The sequence below is a fragment of the Myotis davidii genome, unplaced genomic scaffold (genome assembly GCF_000327345.1).
Source record: "Myotis davidii unplaced genomic scaffold, ASM32734v1 scaffold9, whole genome shotgun sequence".
NCBI lineage: Eukaryota > Metazoa > Chordata > Mammalia > Chiroptera > Vespertilionidae > Myotis > Myotis davidii.
The window spans coordinates 205,445-223,674 of NW_006299435.1; the positions used below are offsets into that span (position 1 = coordinate 205,445).

General features: G+C 47.7%; 1 protein-coding gene across 1 annotated transcript in view; it reads left to right on the plus strand.

Moving 5' to 3' along the window:
* Positions 1-5,290: 5,290 nt before the first annotated feature.
* Positions 5,291-18,230, plus strand: part of LOC102770915 (kalirin) — a 111,366-nt gene continuing 98,426 nt past the window's right edge. Inside the window, exon 1 of the mRNA XM_006775000.2 lies at positions 5,291-5,516. Within this exon, the coding sequence (XP_006775063.1) occupies positions 5,432-5,516 (85 nt within the window). The 5' untranslated portion in view covers positions 5,291-5,431. The remainder of the gene's footprint in view (positions 5,517-18,230) is intronic.

Consider the following 18,230-nt stretch of genomic DNA (forward strand, 5'->3'; position numbering starts at 1 on the left):
CCATCAACCACGCAGGGACTAAGCCCCAAGGCCAGTGGTTCTTAACCCCGAATTCATATTGAAATCACCTGCAGAGCTTTACACACCTGTAGATATGAACGTGATCTGAATCTGGGAGTGGGTGCTGGAAGTGAGATTATCTGGGAGGGCATGAGGCAGGTCAGTGACGGGTCAGGGTGGCTGGATGAGGAAAACAGGGCCTGTCCTCCCTGCTCGCCAGGATGTAGTCCGCAGCCCTCTCTGAGCCTGTCCGAGCATGCTCTGCAGAAGGTGTGCACTGTATGCGTCACAGTAAGAAGGTCCTCACGGGAGGTTTAGCACAGTTCTATGCCTTTCGTCTCTGGACTGAGTTCTCACTAAGAAATATGGGGAAGTGTGACTTGAAAAACTCTGTTCCTATAAATCTGAAGGGAATAATCCTTCTGGTTTTGAGGTCATGGTCCAGCATTAGTGAAGCCTGTGACTAGTTAGTGGGAGTAAAGAGCGGGGGTGGGGCACGGGGGGGGAGGGAGGGGAGCTGTCCTATTAGTCCCCAGTATCAGGCCCAGCATGTGGTAGACCTGACCCAGTATGTCTGCAGGCTGGGACCGTCAGAACTCTTTGGGGTTCACTATTGTGGGGAATGGGAATGAGACATGAAATGGACACATAAGTAGGCAGAACACCTAATTCATGTAAAATGAGGCATCACTAAAGACAAGTTCTGCTGAAGATGAGAATAAGATTCAGCCATGTGTTTAGAAGTTAAGAACACTCTAAAGATACTGCTATAGCTCCAGGGTTCTCAGCCTGAATTTAGGAAGTGGGTGACTAGGTGTTTGAAAACCCTGAAATTATAAACATCCAACTGTCTTTTGCCAAAAAAAAAAAGGGAGTTTATTGGGGGGCTTAAATAAAGTCCAGGGATTAATAATGCTTGGGGGAAAAAGTATACCTAGTTATTCAGATGATATTGCCAAACCTCTTCTCCCCTCGCTTCCTCTCTCTCCTCTTCCCTCTCTCTCACCTTTTTCCTCTATGTTAGCCTTATTCTCAGGCAGCTTCTTTCTATGTGGTTATGGCAACATGGCCTCCAGCTGCTTTAGTCTAACATTGTACCAACTTAGAAATCTTGTAGGAAGCTGCTTTCCTAGTAGTTGTTGCTAAGGTCACATGGGTTTGCTTATTGGCTGAAATTGGATCATGTTCTAAATCTGAAACAATCCCTGTGACTGACTGGCCAAGTGCAGGTCAGGGGCCATCCTTGGAGAGTAGGGGGTGGGGGATGGGTGGATGTCAGCCTTGCCCAAAAACATGACGGAGGGAGAGGTTGGTTCCTTAAAGAAAAAGCAAGGTGCTATCATCGAAAGAAGTGAGCACAGATCACAAACTGTCATCAGTGGTTCCTAATCTTAGTTCCACCTTGGAATCATCTGGACAGCTTAAAAACAACAACTAATGCCTAGTGTTTTTAAAAGCTTCCTTGGTGACTTTAATGAGCACCATGTTTAAAGACCATTGACCTACTATCCCCTCCAAATTGTCCCCAGGACATCACCTTAAAACATCTAGATGCAGGCAGGTTACAGGATTTATTTTCTTAAATCCCCCAACTGAAACCTTGGCCAGACATCTGATGTCGATTCCCCTCTCCTTCATGTTCATGGAAAGTCTGTCCTAGTGGCCAGCTCTGCAAGGGCTGGGAGTGTTTTTGCTTACCAGTGTATACCCACTGCCTAGAACAGAGCCGGGCACATAGTATCCAAAGAGATGGGTTGGGTGGGTAGACCAAATATCTACCCATTTGTGTATCATAGCCCCCATGCAGTGGATCACAAGCAAATAAACTTCACTTTTATTTCTTTTCATTTATTTACTTATTTTTTAGTCCTCACCCGAGGATATTTTTTCCATTGACTTTTAGACAGAGTGGAAGGGAGAGGAAGAGACAGAGAGAAACACCTATGTGAGAGAGACACACTGATTGGTTGCCTTCCACATGCCCCCAACCAGGGCCGGGAGCCTGCAACTGAGGTATGCCCCTTTCACTGGAATGGAATCCAGGACTCTTCAGTCCGCATGCTGACGCTCTATCCACTGAGCCAAACTGGCTAAGGCTAAAATTCACTTTTAGAAGAACTGAAGGTGCTGGCCATTTTCTGTTCTGGGCTTGCAAAGAACAGCAAAATGGGTGTTATCTTTGGTGATATGGAAGAGAGAACTAGACAATAGTACTGGTTGCTGTGGGTCAGAACTGAAACCCAGGATAACTATGATCCTGCAGTAACTCAAGCTGGCAAGATGAGAAGGGCCAATGGGCCGATCAGGGAATCCGGAATCAGGATGCAGGTTGCATAAGCAATTTGAACTTTCATCTCTCTGTTTGGTATGTGGAGCACCTCCTGCTCAGCAATGCGGTTCTTTTGTAATTCTTGGCGGGGGGCAGGGGGAGGGGGCCTTGGGGGATGGCAGGGGTAGAACTAGAAGTTAGAATTTGACTTTAGATTTTGTTTTGCCTATGAGGTGGAACTTTTTAGAGATAAACCATCAAAATCTCATCATAGTTCATTCATTCTGTTTCCTCAGATGTAAAAGAGGTCCCTACCTTATAAGGTTTTTCGTATACCCATGGTCGGCAAACTGCGGCTCGCGAGCCACATGCGGCTCTTAGGCCCCTTGAGTGTGGCTCTTCCTAAGCCTTAGGAGAACCCTAATTAAGTTACTAAAAATGTACCTACCTAAATAGTTTAAGTTTTAAAAATTTGGCTCTCAAAGGAAATTTCAATCGTTGTACTGTTGATATTTGGCTCTGTTGACTAATGAATTTGCCAACCACTGGATAGACAAATGAATTAATAGAAAGCAATCAGGAACTGCTTGGCACAAATAAATGCTCAATACATGGTAGCGATTGTTATTCATTAAATTGTCTACTATCATTTACTGAGCATCTACGTGTTCCAACTGTGAGGCAGATGCTGCAACATATAGATAAACTAGAGGCCTGATGCATGAAATCATGCACAGGTGGGGTGCCCCAGGGTGGCCTGTAGGGATCGGGCCAAAACCTGTCCAACACCGCCTGCAGCTCCTGCCTGCTGCTCCCACTCATCCTGGCCCCGCTGTGCCTGCCTCAGGCTCGTGCCCAGTCAGTCCCAGGAGTCCCTGCATCTGGTGCCTGTCCCAAGGAGGGTGGGGGGAGGGGCTGGGATGTGATTGGCCCTCTGGGCAGTGGTGGGATGCCCTTGACATCCCAGAATCTGGATCTATCCCGCTGACATTTGCACTGGTTGTCAGGAGCTACCTAGCTGCCACTTTTATATTGTTTCTTCCTTGTGGAGTGTCTAGGGAGGGGAAGCAGCAGTGGTGCCCGAGGCCAACTTCCAGGAGGTTGGTGGCACTGTCGGGATCATGCCAGCAGCGCTGGTTTGTCGGTGCCTGGCCCATTCTCTGGAGATTGGACCTACAGGACTACTGAAGGAGTGAGTGGCTGCCATCAGGCTGGTAGGCCTCTTAAACAGATCGGTCAGCTGAGTGGCACTCTTGTTGTGGGAGTGCACTAATCACCAGGGGGCAGCTCCTGTGTTGAGCATCTGCCCCCTCATGGTCAGTGAGCATCATAGCGATCAGTCAACTGGTCATTCAGTCAACCAGTCACTTAGGCTTTTATGTATATAGATAAGCACAAGTCTAAACAGTTAAAACTGAGAAAGAAAGTCCTTACCTTGGTAATCCCTACAAGTCTTGCCCCTTGGCTGCCTTTCTTTCAGGTGGGAATTGGTTTCCTCAGTGATCAAACTTCTGTTTTTTCTTCCTCTCACTTTCCTGTTTGTTTGTGTTGGTTTCTTTATTGATTTTTTTTTTTTTTTAGAGAAAGAAACATCCATCGGTTGCCTCCTATATGTACATGCTCCATATGTGCCCTAACTGGGAATCAAACCCACAACCTGGGTATTTGCCCTGACCCGGAATCAAACCTGCTGCCTTTTGATGTACAGGATGACACTCCAACCAACTGAGCCACGCTGGCTAGAGCAAACTTCCCTGTTTTCTGATGAATGAGCCCTCTGTACTCTATGAGTGTTGTATGTTCCTAGCAATCCCTTTTTCCTAAATCTGGACACAAAGGAATGGGAGAGATGCCCAAGAGTGTGATTGCTGGGTAGGTTCAGTTGATGTGGTCCATGGGAGGAGGGGGAATATGGGCTTGGCCTTGAAATGTGAAAAAGATTTAAAGAAGAAATCAATGGAACAGAATAAGGGAATGGCAGCTCCACTGGGTGTGGTTGGGGGTGGAAGTCTTCTACCATAAGATGCTCAGGTTTCTCTGCAGGCTTCACTAACTGGAACTATTCAACATCTCTCTAACAGTATTTCCTTGGATGTGTCTTTTAAAATTCCATTAGCAATATTTTTTAAATGATTAAATATTTTTAAATGATTAAATTGAAGGTCAAAAGAGTGAAGTGACTTGCCTAAGATCAAACAGCTAGTCGGTGGCAAAACAGGTTTGAACTTTGGTTTTATGATTCCAAATCCAGAGTGCATTCGCACAACATCATTACAGCCCGGAGCCAATAAAAAAGTGAGGCACTGTTAGTAGTATTAACATGAAATATTAAAAGGAGAGGGAAAGCCGGGCTCGTATGGCTCAGTGGTTGAGCATGACCCATGAATGTGGAGGTTGGAATTGGATTCTCTGTCAGGGCGCATGCCTGGATTGGGGGCTGGAAATCTGGTGGCAGGTGGGCAGGGGGACAGCCAATCCATGATTCTCTCTCATCATTGATGTTTCTGTCTCTCTGTCCCTCTCCCTTCATCTCTCTTAAATTAATAAAAACATTTAATTAAAAAAAGGGAGGGAAAGAAAAAGGATAGGAGGGTGTTTTCAATGCAGAGGAAGTTGTCCAAGTCTGAAGGCTGAGGGGAAGGTGAGGGTGAACCTGTTGGAGAAAAAAAAAAGCATTCTTGAGTCTTGATCCTAAATCTGCTCCTGTCCCACGTCTTTGGCGTCACCTGGTTGTGTGTTTTATGCTAAAGCTGACCGTGGTGGCCTTTGAGGAGAGGAAGCTGCACAGGAGACGCACCCGTTTTGTGCCAGGGGCTGTGTGTCCAACAGATCCTGCTCCCTACCCGTGCCCTGTGCCTGCAGCCACAGGCGGCATTGCCCTTGTGTATTGCGTAAGGCTCTGGGCCACCCCGCTGGCTCGGACTCCAGCAAACAGCTGGACTTTGGAACTCCGCCCCCTTAGGCCCTCCCTCCCCGCCGGGCCCCTCCCTCGCCGGCCCCTCCCCTACTCCCCAAGGTGGCTCAGGCTCCCAGAAAGTCCGCGGACGGCCGCGTCGGTTGGAGAGGGAGGGCGTGAAGGAGGGAGCTGGCTCCCCGGCCGGCCGCGCGCTGAAGTTTCCTGGCCGCTGGCGCCCGGGCCATGCTGGAGCGCAGGGCGGCAGCATGAAGGGCTCGGACCGGGCTTACACCCGCGGTCCCTCTTTGAGGTGGCTCTTGGCTAAGTGCTGCTGCTGCTTCCCGTGCGGAGGTGAGTGGCTGTCGGCATTGGCACCTTCTCTTAGCCGAAGACTGGGAGGGCTGAGTGCGAGGGAGCGGTGGGGGAAACGGGGTGGGTAGTGGGGAGGCGGCCAGGGGAGAGAGTGTGCTCTGAACCGCGTTTATTTCAGTTTCCCTGGCAGAACGCGCGCGGCTGGCGCTCGCAGTCTCTCGGTGAGGTTCTGACTTGGTTGCGGAGCTGCAGTTTGCAAACTGTTACTTATCAGCGACTTTGGATGTCCGCCGCCAGCCCGCGGGGGGTGGGGTGCGGGTGCGGGGGATGGGGAGAGGGCCCTGGGAGCCGCGCGAGTGTTGGGGTGGCGGCGGAGTAGCACTTCCCCGCTCTCATTTACATATGGATCTGAGCTGCGGATTAACTGGTGACTCTTAGCTATTGGAATGTGTTTGACACTTGTCTCCACACTAGCAACTATTTTTGCCAAGTGACAGTTTTCTTTGGGGACTGGAGCAGCCTTTCTCTGCCTGGGCTTTCGCAGGCCTAAGTAGGTTTGCATCTCATGAATTAACCAAGTATGACTGTATTTAATTACTCTGCTAATTTTAATGTTGTAGAGGAGACTTGCAGGAAGCAACGAATTCCCCCCAATCAGCCTGCAAGACCAGACGGCGGGATGTAGGACAGAGGGAAAGTGATCAATTTTGTAGCCTCTCTTGAAAAAGAAGTCCGATTTTCCTAGACCCTTGGCAGATGTTCCTCAAGCCCTCCTGTCACCTCAGCTTGGAGGGTGAGGGGAGAGACTGCTTCTGTGTGGTTGGAAGTGAGAGTATGACCTCTCACTTGACATTTGCCCCTTTTAGGTGTCATCTATTGGACCTGTCACCTCCACCCCCATTTACAGGGCCCCAGTGTCTGTCCTCATTCTGTCTAACAAAGTCCAAACGGAACGTACTCTCTGAGATAAATGAATACGCTTTCCAAATAACCCTTCACCGTCTTCTGTGCATATGCCCCATCCTGAGCAGACAGACATAAGCTACAAAAACGAATTAAATAAAAAATGTTCAGAATCACAGTGTTAGATTCTCTCAGTCTGCGTTGCATTAGAAGTGCCAGGAACGGTGTGGCAGCCAGCTCTCAAAGCCAGAATGCAGATGCAGAAGCAATCACAAAGGGCCAGGACCCTCGAAAGAATCAAAGCCTGGTTCAGAGACTTGTGAAACCAAGGCTGGGAACTAAAGGAAGAGGGTGGTAAAGGTGCAAGGACGCAGGAAGTAGCCGGAGGGAGTCTGAGTGGGTGGGTTTGCTCTGCTTTCATGGCGAAGGGTTCCCAAGCAGGGTTTCTTGGGAGTCCGTTTCCTGTCCAAAGGCAGAATTCCGAGACTTGGGCGCTTTTCCAGATGTGTGGCAGCCCAGCTTCCCTACTGATTAATTCTCTGGGGGTCCCTCCAGACTCTGCTTTGTTTGTGAGTTGCCCTGGCTATCCCTCTGTCTTCGCCCGAGGAGGGGCGGGGAGCCTGCTTAGAGAGACTCTGGGCTGCCTCCTGCCGGCAGGACTAGGAAATCTGTGGCAGAGCTGGAAGAGACCATTGACCCTCAGCCAAAGGCCGGAGCCCTGAAAGCAGCTTTGAAAGGAAAGGAGGGTAACAGAGGTGGGTGCGTTGTCACCTCCCTCTCTCCTCCTTTCTCTTCCTTAGACCTGACACTTGTGAACAGAGAGGACCGGGGCTCAAATCTGAGGAAGATGGTGGGGGAGGTGATTAGCCACCCCTCAGAAGCCACCCACTGGCATGGGCTGGGCAGGGCAATGGTATCTGAGGGGTTGGGACTCCCCTGGGGCTCCCTCAGTCTGCCCTCACCTAAAAAGCAGTTCTGTCTCCACCCAGCCTACAGACATCTATTCAGAAGCAGATTGAAACGATAAGGCCTTGTGCTGAGTTTGAATACATTGCCCAGAGCCCCAGGACTGTACTGAGAAAAGTTGACCCAGTTGCATCCCAGAGAAGGGCTCAGGGAAGAGGCTGAGAGGCTGAAGAGAGTGGAGGGCATCTCAGCTAGGAGGTCTGCCTCCCTCTTCAGTCAAACCCGTTTCTCTGGTTGTTCAAACTTCATACAGTTGAAAGGCAGCTTTTGCTTTTAAATAAAAGCAGCTGGTTATTTGGTCTCTCTCCCCGGAGAGAAATGGGATCTTGCCTGCTCCTTCAGGAGCCGCACTATGAAGCTGATGGGCCAGAACCCACCACAGTGGTTCCCAACTCAAGGGGCCTTCACTAACTGGCTCCCAGTCCGGCAGGATTGAAGGACACCTTCGTCTAAACTCTGAGGGAAAGGAACGGAGGGGCAATGGAATGTTCTGGCTATTTTTGACTCACAGCTAAGTAAGGAACCCTGGACTTTCTCTGGTGAATCCTAAGTGGTTGTAATTGTTAGCACTAATAGTTGAGGGTAAGATTTGAGGACTTAGTCATGTACTTGTGTGACCTTTAAATACTGTATCTGAGAAAAATATGGAATGAAGTTAAGTAAGCTTGTCGTCTGATTCAGAAAAGTGAGGAAAGCAACTATCTGTGTTTCTCTTCCAGGTTTTGTTTCTGTTGAGTATGAGTATGGTGCAGGGGTTTGACGAAAGGTGATCTTTCTTCGCTACCTTGAAATTGGTGTTGAAGGGCAAGGAAACTGAAAAATAAGAGTAGGATGGAAATAGAGATCAGGTGAGAAGGAAGAAAGACAACAAATACATTTATAACTGCCTTTTTGGAAGTGAAAACTAGCCAAATGTGAGAGAATGGCAGACATGTGTCTGAAGGGTGATTAATCACTGATGTCACACTCTGTGGAAAGTTTCAGGGTTGTTTTGGCTTCTTATACATTCCTTCAAGGCTGATGATGTGGGTCAGTTCTGGGTTCTCTTTTAGTTATCTTAAAATTTTAAAAAGCTACTTGTTTCAGAGTAACAGAAAGGATTTCACGTCACCTGGAGGTTGCTAAGTCGGGTGTTGCAGACTGGAATTTGTGACTTCTTCGGTCATGGAGCCTAGAGATTTTTCTGACCTCACCAGATGGAAGCCATTTTTAGAGCCTTCAATTTTTCTGGTCAGCTTGTCATTAAATTTGGGTACGTGGCCCAAAGTCCCTTCTTGGAAATCTTTCCTGCTCCTCCCCTCCCCTGCTCCTCCGCAGCACGTGTGGAATTTATTTAGCAGTATCATTGTCCTTGCATCTCAAGCCCATCATGGGTCTCCATTTACACTGAGACGGGGACAGGACGTGAGTATCACAGAGGAGAGGAAGGGTGGTGACTTACCCAGGCTGAACCACATTCCCATGGCTCTCTCACCCACAAGGCCGTTGGATTCCAGCTTGTCTCCGACGTTATGAAGTGTGGATAAGGGTTATAGGAGTTCCCAAGGCACCCCAAGTTATTCTCATCTATAACTTCTTTTTTTCCCCCTACCTTTTCCCAGATCACTAAGAAGTACCTATTAACTTGATGTGATTGTCTCTTCTTTGGCCCATAAATTAATACAGCTCATTCGATAAACGGAATTTAATGTGTGAAACCATGACACCAAGTTCCTTCACAAAGGTGTGGGTAACCTCCAAGAGGAGCCCTTGTGACCTTCACTATCACTTACTTTCATTCACCACCCAAGGGACACAATCCTTGGGACCTTCATGGATGCCCTGTTGTTTCTTCGTTTTCCAGGACCTGCCTTTACCATGATGAAAATTGGATGGACCATTTAGCGTGTATGCTTTTCCAAGATATCTCTTGGTTTTTTCTGCCTTCCAAGGATATAATCTGGGGAGAATTACCACACATACTGTCCCCCACCCAAATCCTCTGCTTCTCTGGCATACCTGGTTCTCTGACTGGGGATGGTAGCAGGAATATCAGTTATTTCCTAGAGAACGGCGCTGACTGCCAGTTAGAATGGAACCTCGTAGCAATGGGAGTGTGTGGGGTGAGGTGGAGGCTGGAAATGGAAACTGAATGTCCCTCCCCTGGCACAGCTGTGGATCCATAATCACTGACAATGCTGTGGGCACGGCACCCCAATGATTCCAGGTGCTGCAGCGGTAAGGCCTAACCTGGAATACAAGGCTAGAATTTCAGGCTCTATCTGTGTTTTTATGCAAAAGAGTTTAAAAGTAAAAAAACACACAAGTGAACACAGGATTCCCTGCTGAGCCGGGCGATATTGCAGGCACACCTTGCTCTGGAGTAGGATTGTTGTTCTGTTCCTGATATTCCTCTTGAGAATCTTGATGCTGCTCTCTTCTGCCCGGAAAATACTCACCGTCCTTCTGAAGTGCTGCTTATCCGTCAGTGAGTGAGAAGCTGCCTGGCCTGCCCTCTCCTTCCGACTAAATTGCCTGGCTTTTCCTGAAGGAAGGCCCTAGGAGAAGCCTGGGGCTCCCCAGGCAGGAGGAGCTAAACTGTGGAAAGTGAGAAGGCACCTTAGAGATTATGTAACAGATCTTCTCCTTTATACAGGAGGAAACAGACCAGCCTCTTGGCTGCAGGCTCTGAGCGAGGACCCTGCTCCTGTGCCCCATCCTGTCCTCCTCTCACTGTGGTCCTCCTGGGCAAGTGGTTCCTCCCACTCTGCAGAGGAAGGCTGGCCCCCTGGTGGGCGGGGCAGAGGCAGTCCCCACCTGGAGCGTGGGAGTGCTGACTTGGGGTGATCTGTGGTTCTGGGGGTCAGGGAGGGGAGACTGCTGTGCCTGGAACTGGACCCGCCTGATCTGCTTTGAGTGGCTGTTCTGTCCCAAGACCACGGAAGGCAGAGCTCTCTTTCCGAGCAGCTCGTGCACATGTTCTTAACCCTTTGAGTGCCAACCAATATCCTAGGAACTATGCTAAAATTGCCGAGGCATTTTTGCTGATTTTGCAGCAGTTTAGGAAAAAAATTATGAATCGCAAGTAAATGAAGTTACATATTCAAAAATTTAAGGAAACCTTTAGTACATTGACATATTTAGCAATATCATCATCACTAATAAAAGCAGACTTAGAACTGGACGCCATTTCGAAGCTTTGATAAGCGCTCCCGGCGCTTTTGGCAAAAGACAGGAGGAGTGCTATCTCGCTCCCCGGCACTCTAGGGGTCAATAAATATCTGTTTACGTTTTCCCCTCTGGCTCAGTTTCATTGAGAAGTTCCCTCCCCCTTTCTTTCCTGTCCCTTTTCTTGAAGTGGACCCTTTCAGGTGGAAATGAATCAATGAAACGCATTCCTGTGATTCCATCTTTGAAGGGCACTGGTTTTTATGTAACACACCATGTTTTAATTCACTTGGGAGATGTTTATGCGCTGACTGTCTGCCAGCCCCACTAGTTATGGGGGAGGATGGGGGGGGAATGATCATGGTGCTGACACTGTTGGGCTGTGGTGAGGATTAGTTAAGATAATGTATGTAGAGGACTTAGTATAGCTCTAGGCATATAAAGCGTTATACAAAGGTTCACTGCTGGTGGTAACAGTAATTGTAATACTAGACATAAGCCAATACTAACTTTGTGTGGGTCCTCTAGGTGGTAATACTGTCAATCTCACTCCCTAATCAATGTGATGGTCTTGTTCAAACTGTGGTCAGCTGTGCCTCAATGCTGTGGAGGTGTCACTGTGGGGAGCAAAGCTTGTGATCTAGAAGTATGAGAGGGATTTTCTTATTATTATATTAAACTAGAGGTCCAGTGCACGAATTCGTGCATGAGTGGGGTCCCTCAGCATGGGTGCAGGGATTGGGCAGAAACTGGCAGTCCAGTGCCGCCTGCCCCTCCTCCTGCTCATCCTGGCTCCCCTGTGCCTGCTGCAGGCTCGTGCCCAGTCAGTCCTGATCTGGAGAGGCTCGCGCTACCACAGGGGCTCGCACCAGCCATGAGCCTTGTGTCTGGCGCCTGCCCCAAGGTGGGTAGGGACCTCTCCAGGATGAAATCGACCCTCTGGGCGGTGGTGACATGCCCTTGCTGGACTGGGATCTGGATGCAACCTGCTGACATAGTGGCCAGTTGGAGGAAGCCACCTGGCTGCCACTTTTATATTGTTTCTTCCTTGCGGAGAGTCTAGGGAGGGGAAGCGACCGCGGTACCTGGGGCCAACTTCCATGAGACTGGCCGTGCTGTTGGGATCCTGCTGGCAGCACTGGTCCGTCGGTGCCTGGCCTGTTCTCTGGAGATTGGACCTGCAGGACTACTGAGGGAAGGAGTGGCTGCTGCCGGCCTAGTGGGCCATCCAGATGGGTAGGTCAGCTGAGTGGTGCTCCTCCTATGGAAACACACTGACCACCAGGGGGCAGCTCCTGTGTTGAGCATCTGCCCTCTGGTGGTCAGTGCACGTCATAGCGACTGGTCAAGTAGTTTGGTCGTTTGGTCGCTTAGGCTTTTATATATATAGATTAAATCAATTTTGGAAAAAAAGAAATCAGAACACATCTAGTATTATAATCACTGTATATTACATAAAGGAGCATTTGAAAGAAGATACTGGCAAAAGAACCCTAAGCACCCTAGGTTGTTCTTCTCTGAGGGGAAACGTGAGGTATAAAAATGGGAGAACAGCTGCCCCAGCTTTGAAGTTCAGACCCTGAGCATGTAGGTACTAATATATGAAAAGACATCAGTTATCCTTTGCTTACTCCATGACTTTAGCTCCATTTTTTTGTTCATTTCAGCCAAGATTTATTGCACACCCTTTATGTACAAAGCTTTGCTGGTACATAAGACCACCCAAAGTGTGGTCTTCAGGTTATTATTTTTATACTTTTTTATAAAAATCTTCACCAGAGGATATGTTGTGGTTTTTAAAAAAATGTATCTTTATTGTTGAAAGCATTACAGATGTCCCCTCCCCCCCCCATTGGCACCCCCTACCCCACAATTCCCGCCAGGAACTTCCGTCTTTGGGGGCCTGGACCAGGGCCTGTGGCTCCCTGGGGCCTATAGAAACCATTTGATTTCATATGAGCGGTTCCTTCATGACAGGAGGAGGCGGTAACAGCCCGCGGCATTGTGGCAGTTAGAGCGGCAAAAGCGGAGAACCCGTGTTGGCTGTTCAGTCGCGGCCAAAAGGGAGGTGCGTGACGCTCTGATGTTGCCGAGGGTCGTCAGAAAAGCCACGATGCACTATTGTCTAACCATCGGTTATGCATATGTGCATATAAGTTCTTTGGCTAATCTTGTCTCACCGCCCCCCTTTCCTCTGTGATTTGTCATTCTGTTCCATGTATCCATATCTCTGGATCAATTTTGTTCATTAGTTTATTTTTCTTCATTGGATTCCACATATAAGTGAGATCATGTAATACCAGTCTTTCTCTGACTGCCTTATATCACTTAGCATAATACTCTCTAGGTCCCTATATGTGGAGGATATGTTTTTACTGATTTTTAGAGAGCGAGAGCGAGAGAGAGAGAGGAACGGAGAGAGAGAGAGAAACAATCAATTGGTTGCCTTTCATGTATGCCTGGACCAAATACTGACCCGAAAGCTTTTGGTGTACATGGCAAGGTTCCAACCAACTGAGTCGCCCTGCCAGGGCCAGGCTGTTTTCGCCTAGATAAAAATCATGACCTACTGTGGCCCGTGTATCTCAGTGGTTAGAACATTGGCCCATGCACCGAAGGTTCAAAGGTTTGATTCCTGGTCAACGGCACATACCTGGGTTGCAGGTTAGATCCCTGCCCCTGATGGGAGTATGTGCAGGAGACAACCAATAGATGTGTCTCACATTAATGTTTCTCTCTCTCTCTCTCCCTCTCCCTCTCCCTCTCCCTCTCCCTCTCCCTCTCCCTCTCCCTCTCTCTACCTCTCCTCTCCTTCCCTCCCTTCCACTCTCTCTAAAAATCAATGGAAAATCAATCCTTGGGTGAGGATTAACAACAACAACAAAATCATGACATGCTGCCTATGACAGCCCCCAAGGTTCTGTTCATTTCCCTGAGGGCTGGCAAATATCATCTGTATTCCATGTAGATTGGGGGCATGGGTAGTCTGGCGCCCAACTTAGTCTGCTTAGTGAATATGGAGCATAACTTTCGAGTTTGACAGAACCTCCTGTGTTGGACTTCCTGGAAGGAGGGGAGCCCTGTTACACCTGCGAGGCAGCTAGAAGACTGCCAGGTTGGTTTTAGCAGATGAAAGAGCAAAGACCAGAGTTACAGAACAGGTTGTCCCACATTCTTGCTTTCCTGGAGATTACAGTGAGGAAACCCTCAAAGGGACAGGAAAGGAAACCCCTTCTCCCCTAGATTGAAACAGTACCTCCTAAAACTTGTTTCCAGTTTATCTGCTTTTCCTTGGGGCAAGATTAGTTGTAGGCATGTGTTTGTTCTCTTTGGTGACCCAGCATGTAACAGGCTCTCAGGACACTCCCAATCTCTGCCCTCCCGCCATTAGAATCTCCATCCAAAGGGGAACCAAGTCTCACTGTTCAAAGGAATTGGAGACACTCTGCGTCTGCACAGATTTCAGGTCTCAGTTTGTCATCTGGGCTGTACCTCCTCTTCTTCTCTCCCTAGAGCAGAAGTTCCCGAAGTGTGGTCTTCAGAAACACAAATGCAGATTCTCAGCCCCACTGACACGGGCACTCCGTGGGAACCCAGCAGTCTCTGTTTTAACAAGCTCTCCATCTGGCTTCCTTCCCCCTTTGGTTAGTTCTGTTCTCTTTCTTTCTTCTCTCTACTCACCCCTCCGTCCCTCCTCCCTTCCCCCAGCTCCAGGGAAAGCATCTAAAACTGAAGGCTCCCTGCTTCCCCAGAGTCTCACTTGGAGAAGTGGTAGAGAGAGGCCTCCTTCGCTGTTCATTTTCACTTGCCTGGTGGGCGTGGGTCTGGGTGGTGTAGGGATTAGGAATCACCTACACATTCATTGATCTCTCCAGCCCCCAAGGGTCCAGTGTGTGATATTGTTGCATCCTTCTTCCCATTTAAGACTCCTTTGCTTTTATTTTGTTTTCCTCATTACTCTTAAAGCTAACAATGCTCCCTATAGAAAAAAAAATCAAGGCAGGCAAACAAAACGGTCATAAAGGCATAACTTTTATAGCATAACCCTAAACTCTCTAGAAACAGCTATGACTCAACCTCTTAATATATATCCTTTTCTATATATTTACCAGCCCTTTTAAAATAAACGAGTTCACATTTTACTTACTGCTTTATACCTTGCTTTCACTTGCTCTTCTGCACATCTTCCCACGTGGATGCATGTTTAGGATATTTTTAATGGCTGCAAAGTGTTTTGTTACAAGACTTGAACTTGACACATGTTAGTATTGATTCGATGTAATGGTTAAAGTTTGGTGGGAAGGGCTGAGGATTAGCCCTGGGTTAAGAAATAGATCTTACCAGAATCCGACTACATAGACAGACTGACACTTGTCCCGCGTTTACATATCAGCTCCCTGCCTCCCACCTTTATGCTCTGCAGGTGTATGATGTGTTCCTCGGGAGACGGGGAGGCAGCATGGCGAGAACCGCAGGTTTTACCTCCTCATCCCTTTCTTTCTTAGGTGGATTAGGGATTTTCTCACTTCGTTGGCTTCTAACCACCCAGTTGCTTTCACTGAACAGGTCCAGGGATTTCTCTTCTATTTTTGAGACATGCCTCCAAAGATAGGTCATTTTAAAATCATTATAACCGAGAAAGAGAGCCTTGATTAACGGTTTTCTGCCTAGCAGGATCAGCTGGGAAATCATTTGGAAATACAGATAAATGAAGATAAAATTCTGTAACATGGAGAGAACCACATGAACACTCTGAATATATCCCTTTAGTCTTTCTTCCTATGTGGGCGTTATTGTCAGCAATATGATATAGCAGTGCTATACACTTCACATAACACATCGAGCAGCTTCTATGATGTTTCTATGGAAGCGTTTAGTAAAGTGCTGGAGTCAGCTCAGCTCAGGCTGAGATTGGCAAACATTCAGGATTCCGAAAGCAGACTGGTAAGCCATTGGGGGCTCGAGATGGGTCGTGGTGGCAGCATTTATACTAGGAGAATAACCAGATACCACAAATCAATGCTTTTTGTTTTATTCCGAGAGCTGGTTTCCCAGATTACCATTAGATGTACATTTTATTCTGTGTAGAAATGGCTTGTTTTTCTTTTCAGTCTCCTTGTTTTGGGTTGTTTCTAATGCTTGCTATGGTAAACAATATTGTAGTGACCATTCTTACAGTTAAGTCTCAGCAGACACCCCTAATTGCTTCCTTAGGATAACTCCCTAGAAGGAGAGCTCCTGAATCAAAGGACAGCCTGATTGTTAAGACTTACTTGTGGCCAGTACCCCCCATTCACACCCTTTGAAAGGAAGAGTGTACTGTGTTCTGTTTTGAGAGGATTTATGAGCAACATCCTCTGGGACCAGGAATTTCATGTCTCTCTATTATTTACTTCTGTTTACATTTTCAGAATTAACTTAATTCTTTTCCTGTAAGGAAATACCCTGGCTGAGAGTGTGATCAGTCAATGCCTTTGATTCTTAGGCTACATACTGATATTCAGGGTATAAAAAAATACCTTGTGACTGCTCTGGACGGAAAGGCAACATAATGTGACAATTAAGAGCTTGGACTTTTGAGCCAGAATGAGTTTGAATCCCAGCTCTGCTACCTATGTGTGTGACCTTGTGCAAGTTATATGATCTCTTTGCCTCCGTTTCCTCATCTGGATAATGGAGATGATCATAGAATCTGGCCATGGGGTTCTTACAGGGCTTAGCTGAGTTGGCATATGTTAATCCTTTAGTACTGGCACAGAGGGTAGCGTTGGATGAGTATTAATTAGCATTGAGTGTATAGAAATCTCTGTGGGACTGTGCCAGTGTCACACTCCAGTGATTTCATTAGTCACTTCATCATGTGAGAAATTGAGCTGAGCATTTTTTTTGTATCAATCCCCAAATATGTGAGTACCGTGTGGCAGGTTTTGGACTAACAACCACAGAGAATTTAAGATGTTGTCATGCCCCTGGGGTCCTTGCTGTCTAATTTGGGAGCTGCTCCATAAGTATGAAACAGTAAATAATAAGGAAAATAGTTGCTGAAGACAATAAGAGGAAAGATGCTCCAAGGTCCACCTGACTGCTGCCTAAAATACCGATGCAGAGCTGATGGGAGCACAGTGGCCTGGGGAGGACTCCTCAGAAGGTAGAGGGTTCTCTCTGGGCCTGAAGGGGAGAAAGGGTTCTTGAAAGGAATGAGGAGATAGTGTGAGCAAAGCAGCAGAGATATGCTGGGAGCCACAGAGGAAAGCAGGTCAGATCTGCCTCTAGGGCTGTGCTGTCCAGGTCAGTAACCATTAGCCATGTGTGGCCACTACGGACTTGAGATGAGCCTAGTCCAAATTGAGATGTGCCATGAGTATAAGTTACACACCAGGTATCCAAGAGTTAGTACAAAAATTGCAAAAGTATCTTAATACTGTTTATATTGATCACATGTTGAAATGATAATATTTTGGAGATATTAGGTTAAATGCAATATATTAAAATTAATAAAATTAGTTGTAGCTGTTTTTACTTTTTAAAGTGATTACTAGAAAACCAAATTATATATGTGGCTCCCATTGGTGACGTGCATTCTATTTCTATTGGACTAGTTATCCTAGAGATTATAGCCCATGATACATTGATGTGCCACAGTAGAAAGCTTCCAGCTCTGTGTCCTTTCATGCCATTCCAGGGCCAATCCAAGACCACCCTTCTGGCCCTCCCCATAATCCCAGGAGAATGGTGATACCACTGGCCTGGCATCTCCAAGCAAGGCCAGCCAACAAAAGGAACCTTCTTGAGACATCACATCTACCAGTGGCCACTCAGGCCAGATCGAAGGTCAATGATGATCACACAGGCCTAGGCAGTGCGTGTGATCCAATCTCATCAGGGTCCTGTGCAGCCCTCCCATAGAACCCAGGGGAGTCTGTGGCAGCCCCAGGATTCTGGGGGCCTTACCTACGGTCTCCTGGGCTGATCATCTCTGACTCCCCTAGGACTGGGGGAGCATCAGAATCACAGCCAGGGAACAAAATGGGCATGCGCAGCCCTTGTAAATGTACAGTTCAGAAGGACAGCAGACCTCTCACACACAGAAACACACTTCTGAGTGTTCTCAAAGGCTACTGTGAGAGTACCTGTTAGTGAAATAGTGACGTGGAGGGGAAGAGATGGAATTTAGATTGGGGCAGTGGGGTCCCTGTCTGAGAAACCGACATAAGTACATAGTCTTGTGACTACTATTCTTTCGGCGCCCACGTGGATATTATTTGCATTCTGGACCAAGTTTAAAGAGTCTTCCCAAAGGTTTTGTTAAATATTATGGGAGAAGACAAGAGAAGTAGAATGTGAAAAGCATAAAACCAGACAGCTTTATGGAAGGCACATTTCAGATACTTGCCTGAAGCTGACTTGCTTCCAGAGCTCACGTGCTGCTCTTTGGTCCATAGTCACCTGAGGAGCTAACACTCTGTCCATGGAGGACTCTTGCTGAGACCTTCACTTCCTAATTCATGACCTGAGTTCCAATCGAGCTATCTGCCATATTCCTGCATATAATGAACTGAGATCCAGATTAAAAGGGCCAGACTCCCATTCCCCATCCCCACCTGGGGCTTTCCCACCGGCCCTAGGGTTTGCCCTGAGGCACTGCCATGCACAGCTGCTGCCTTCTGCAGTGACCCACCCTCATCCTGCATGATGACAGGTTGTAGCTGAGCCTCGTGACCTTCTCGTGGCAATGTT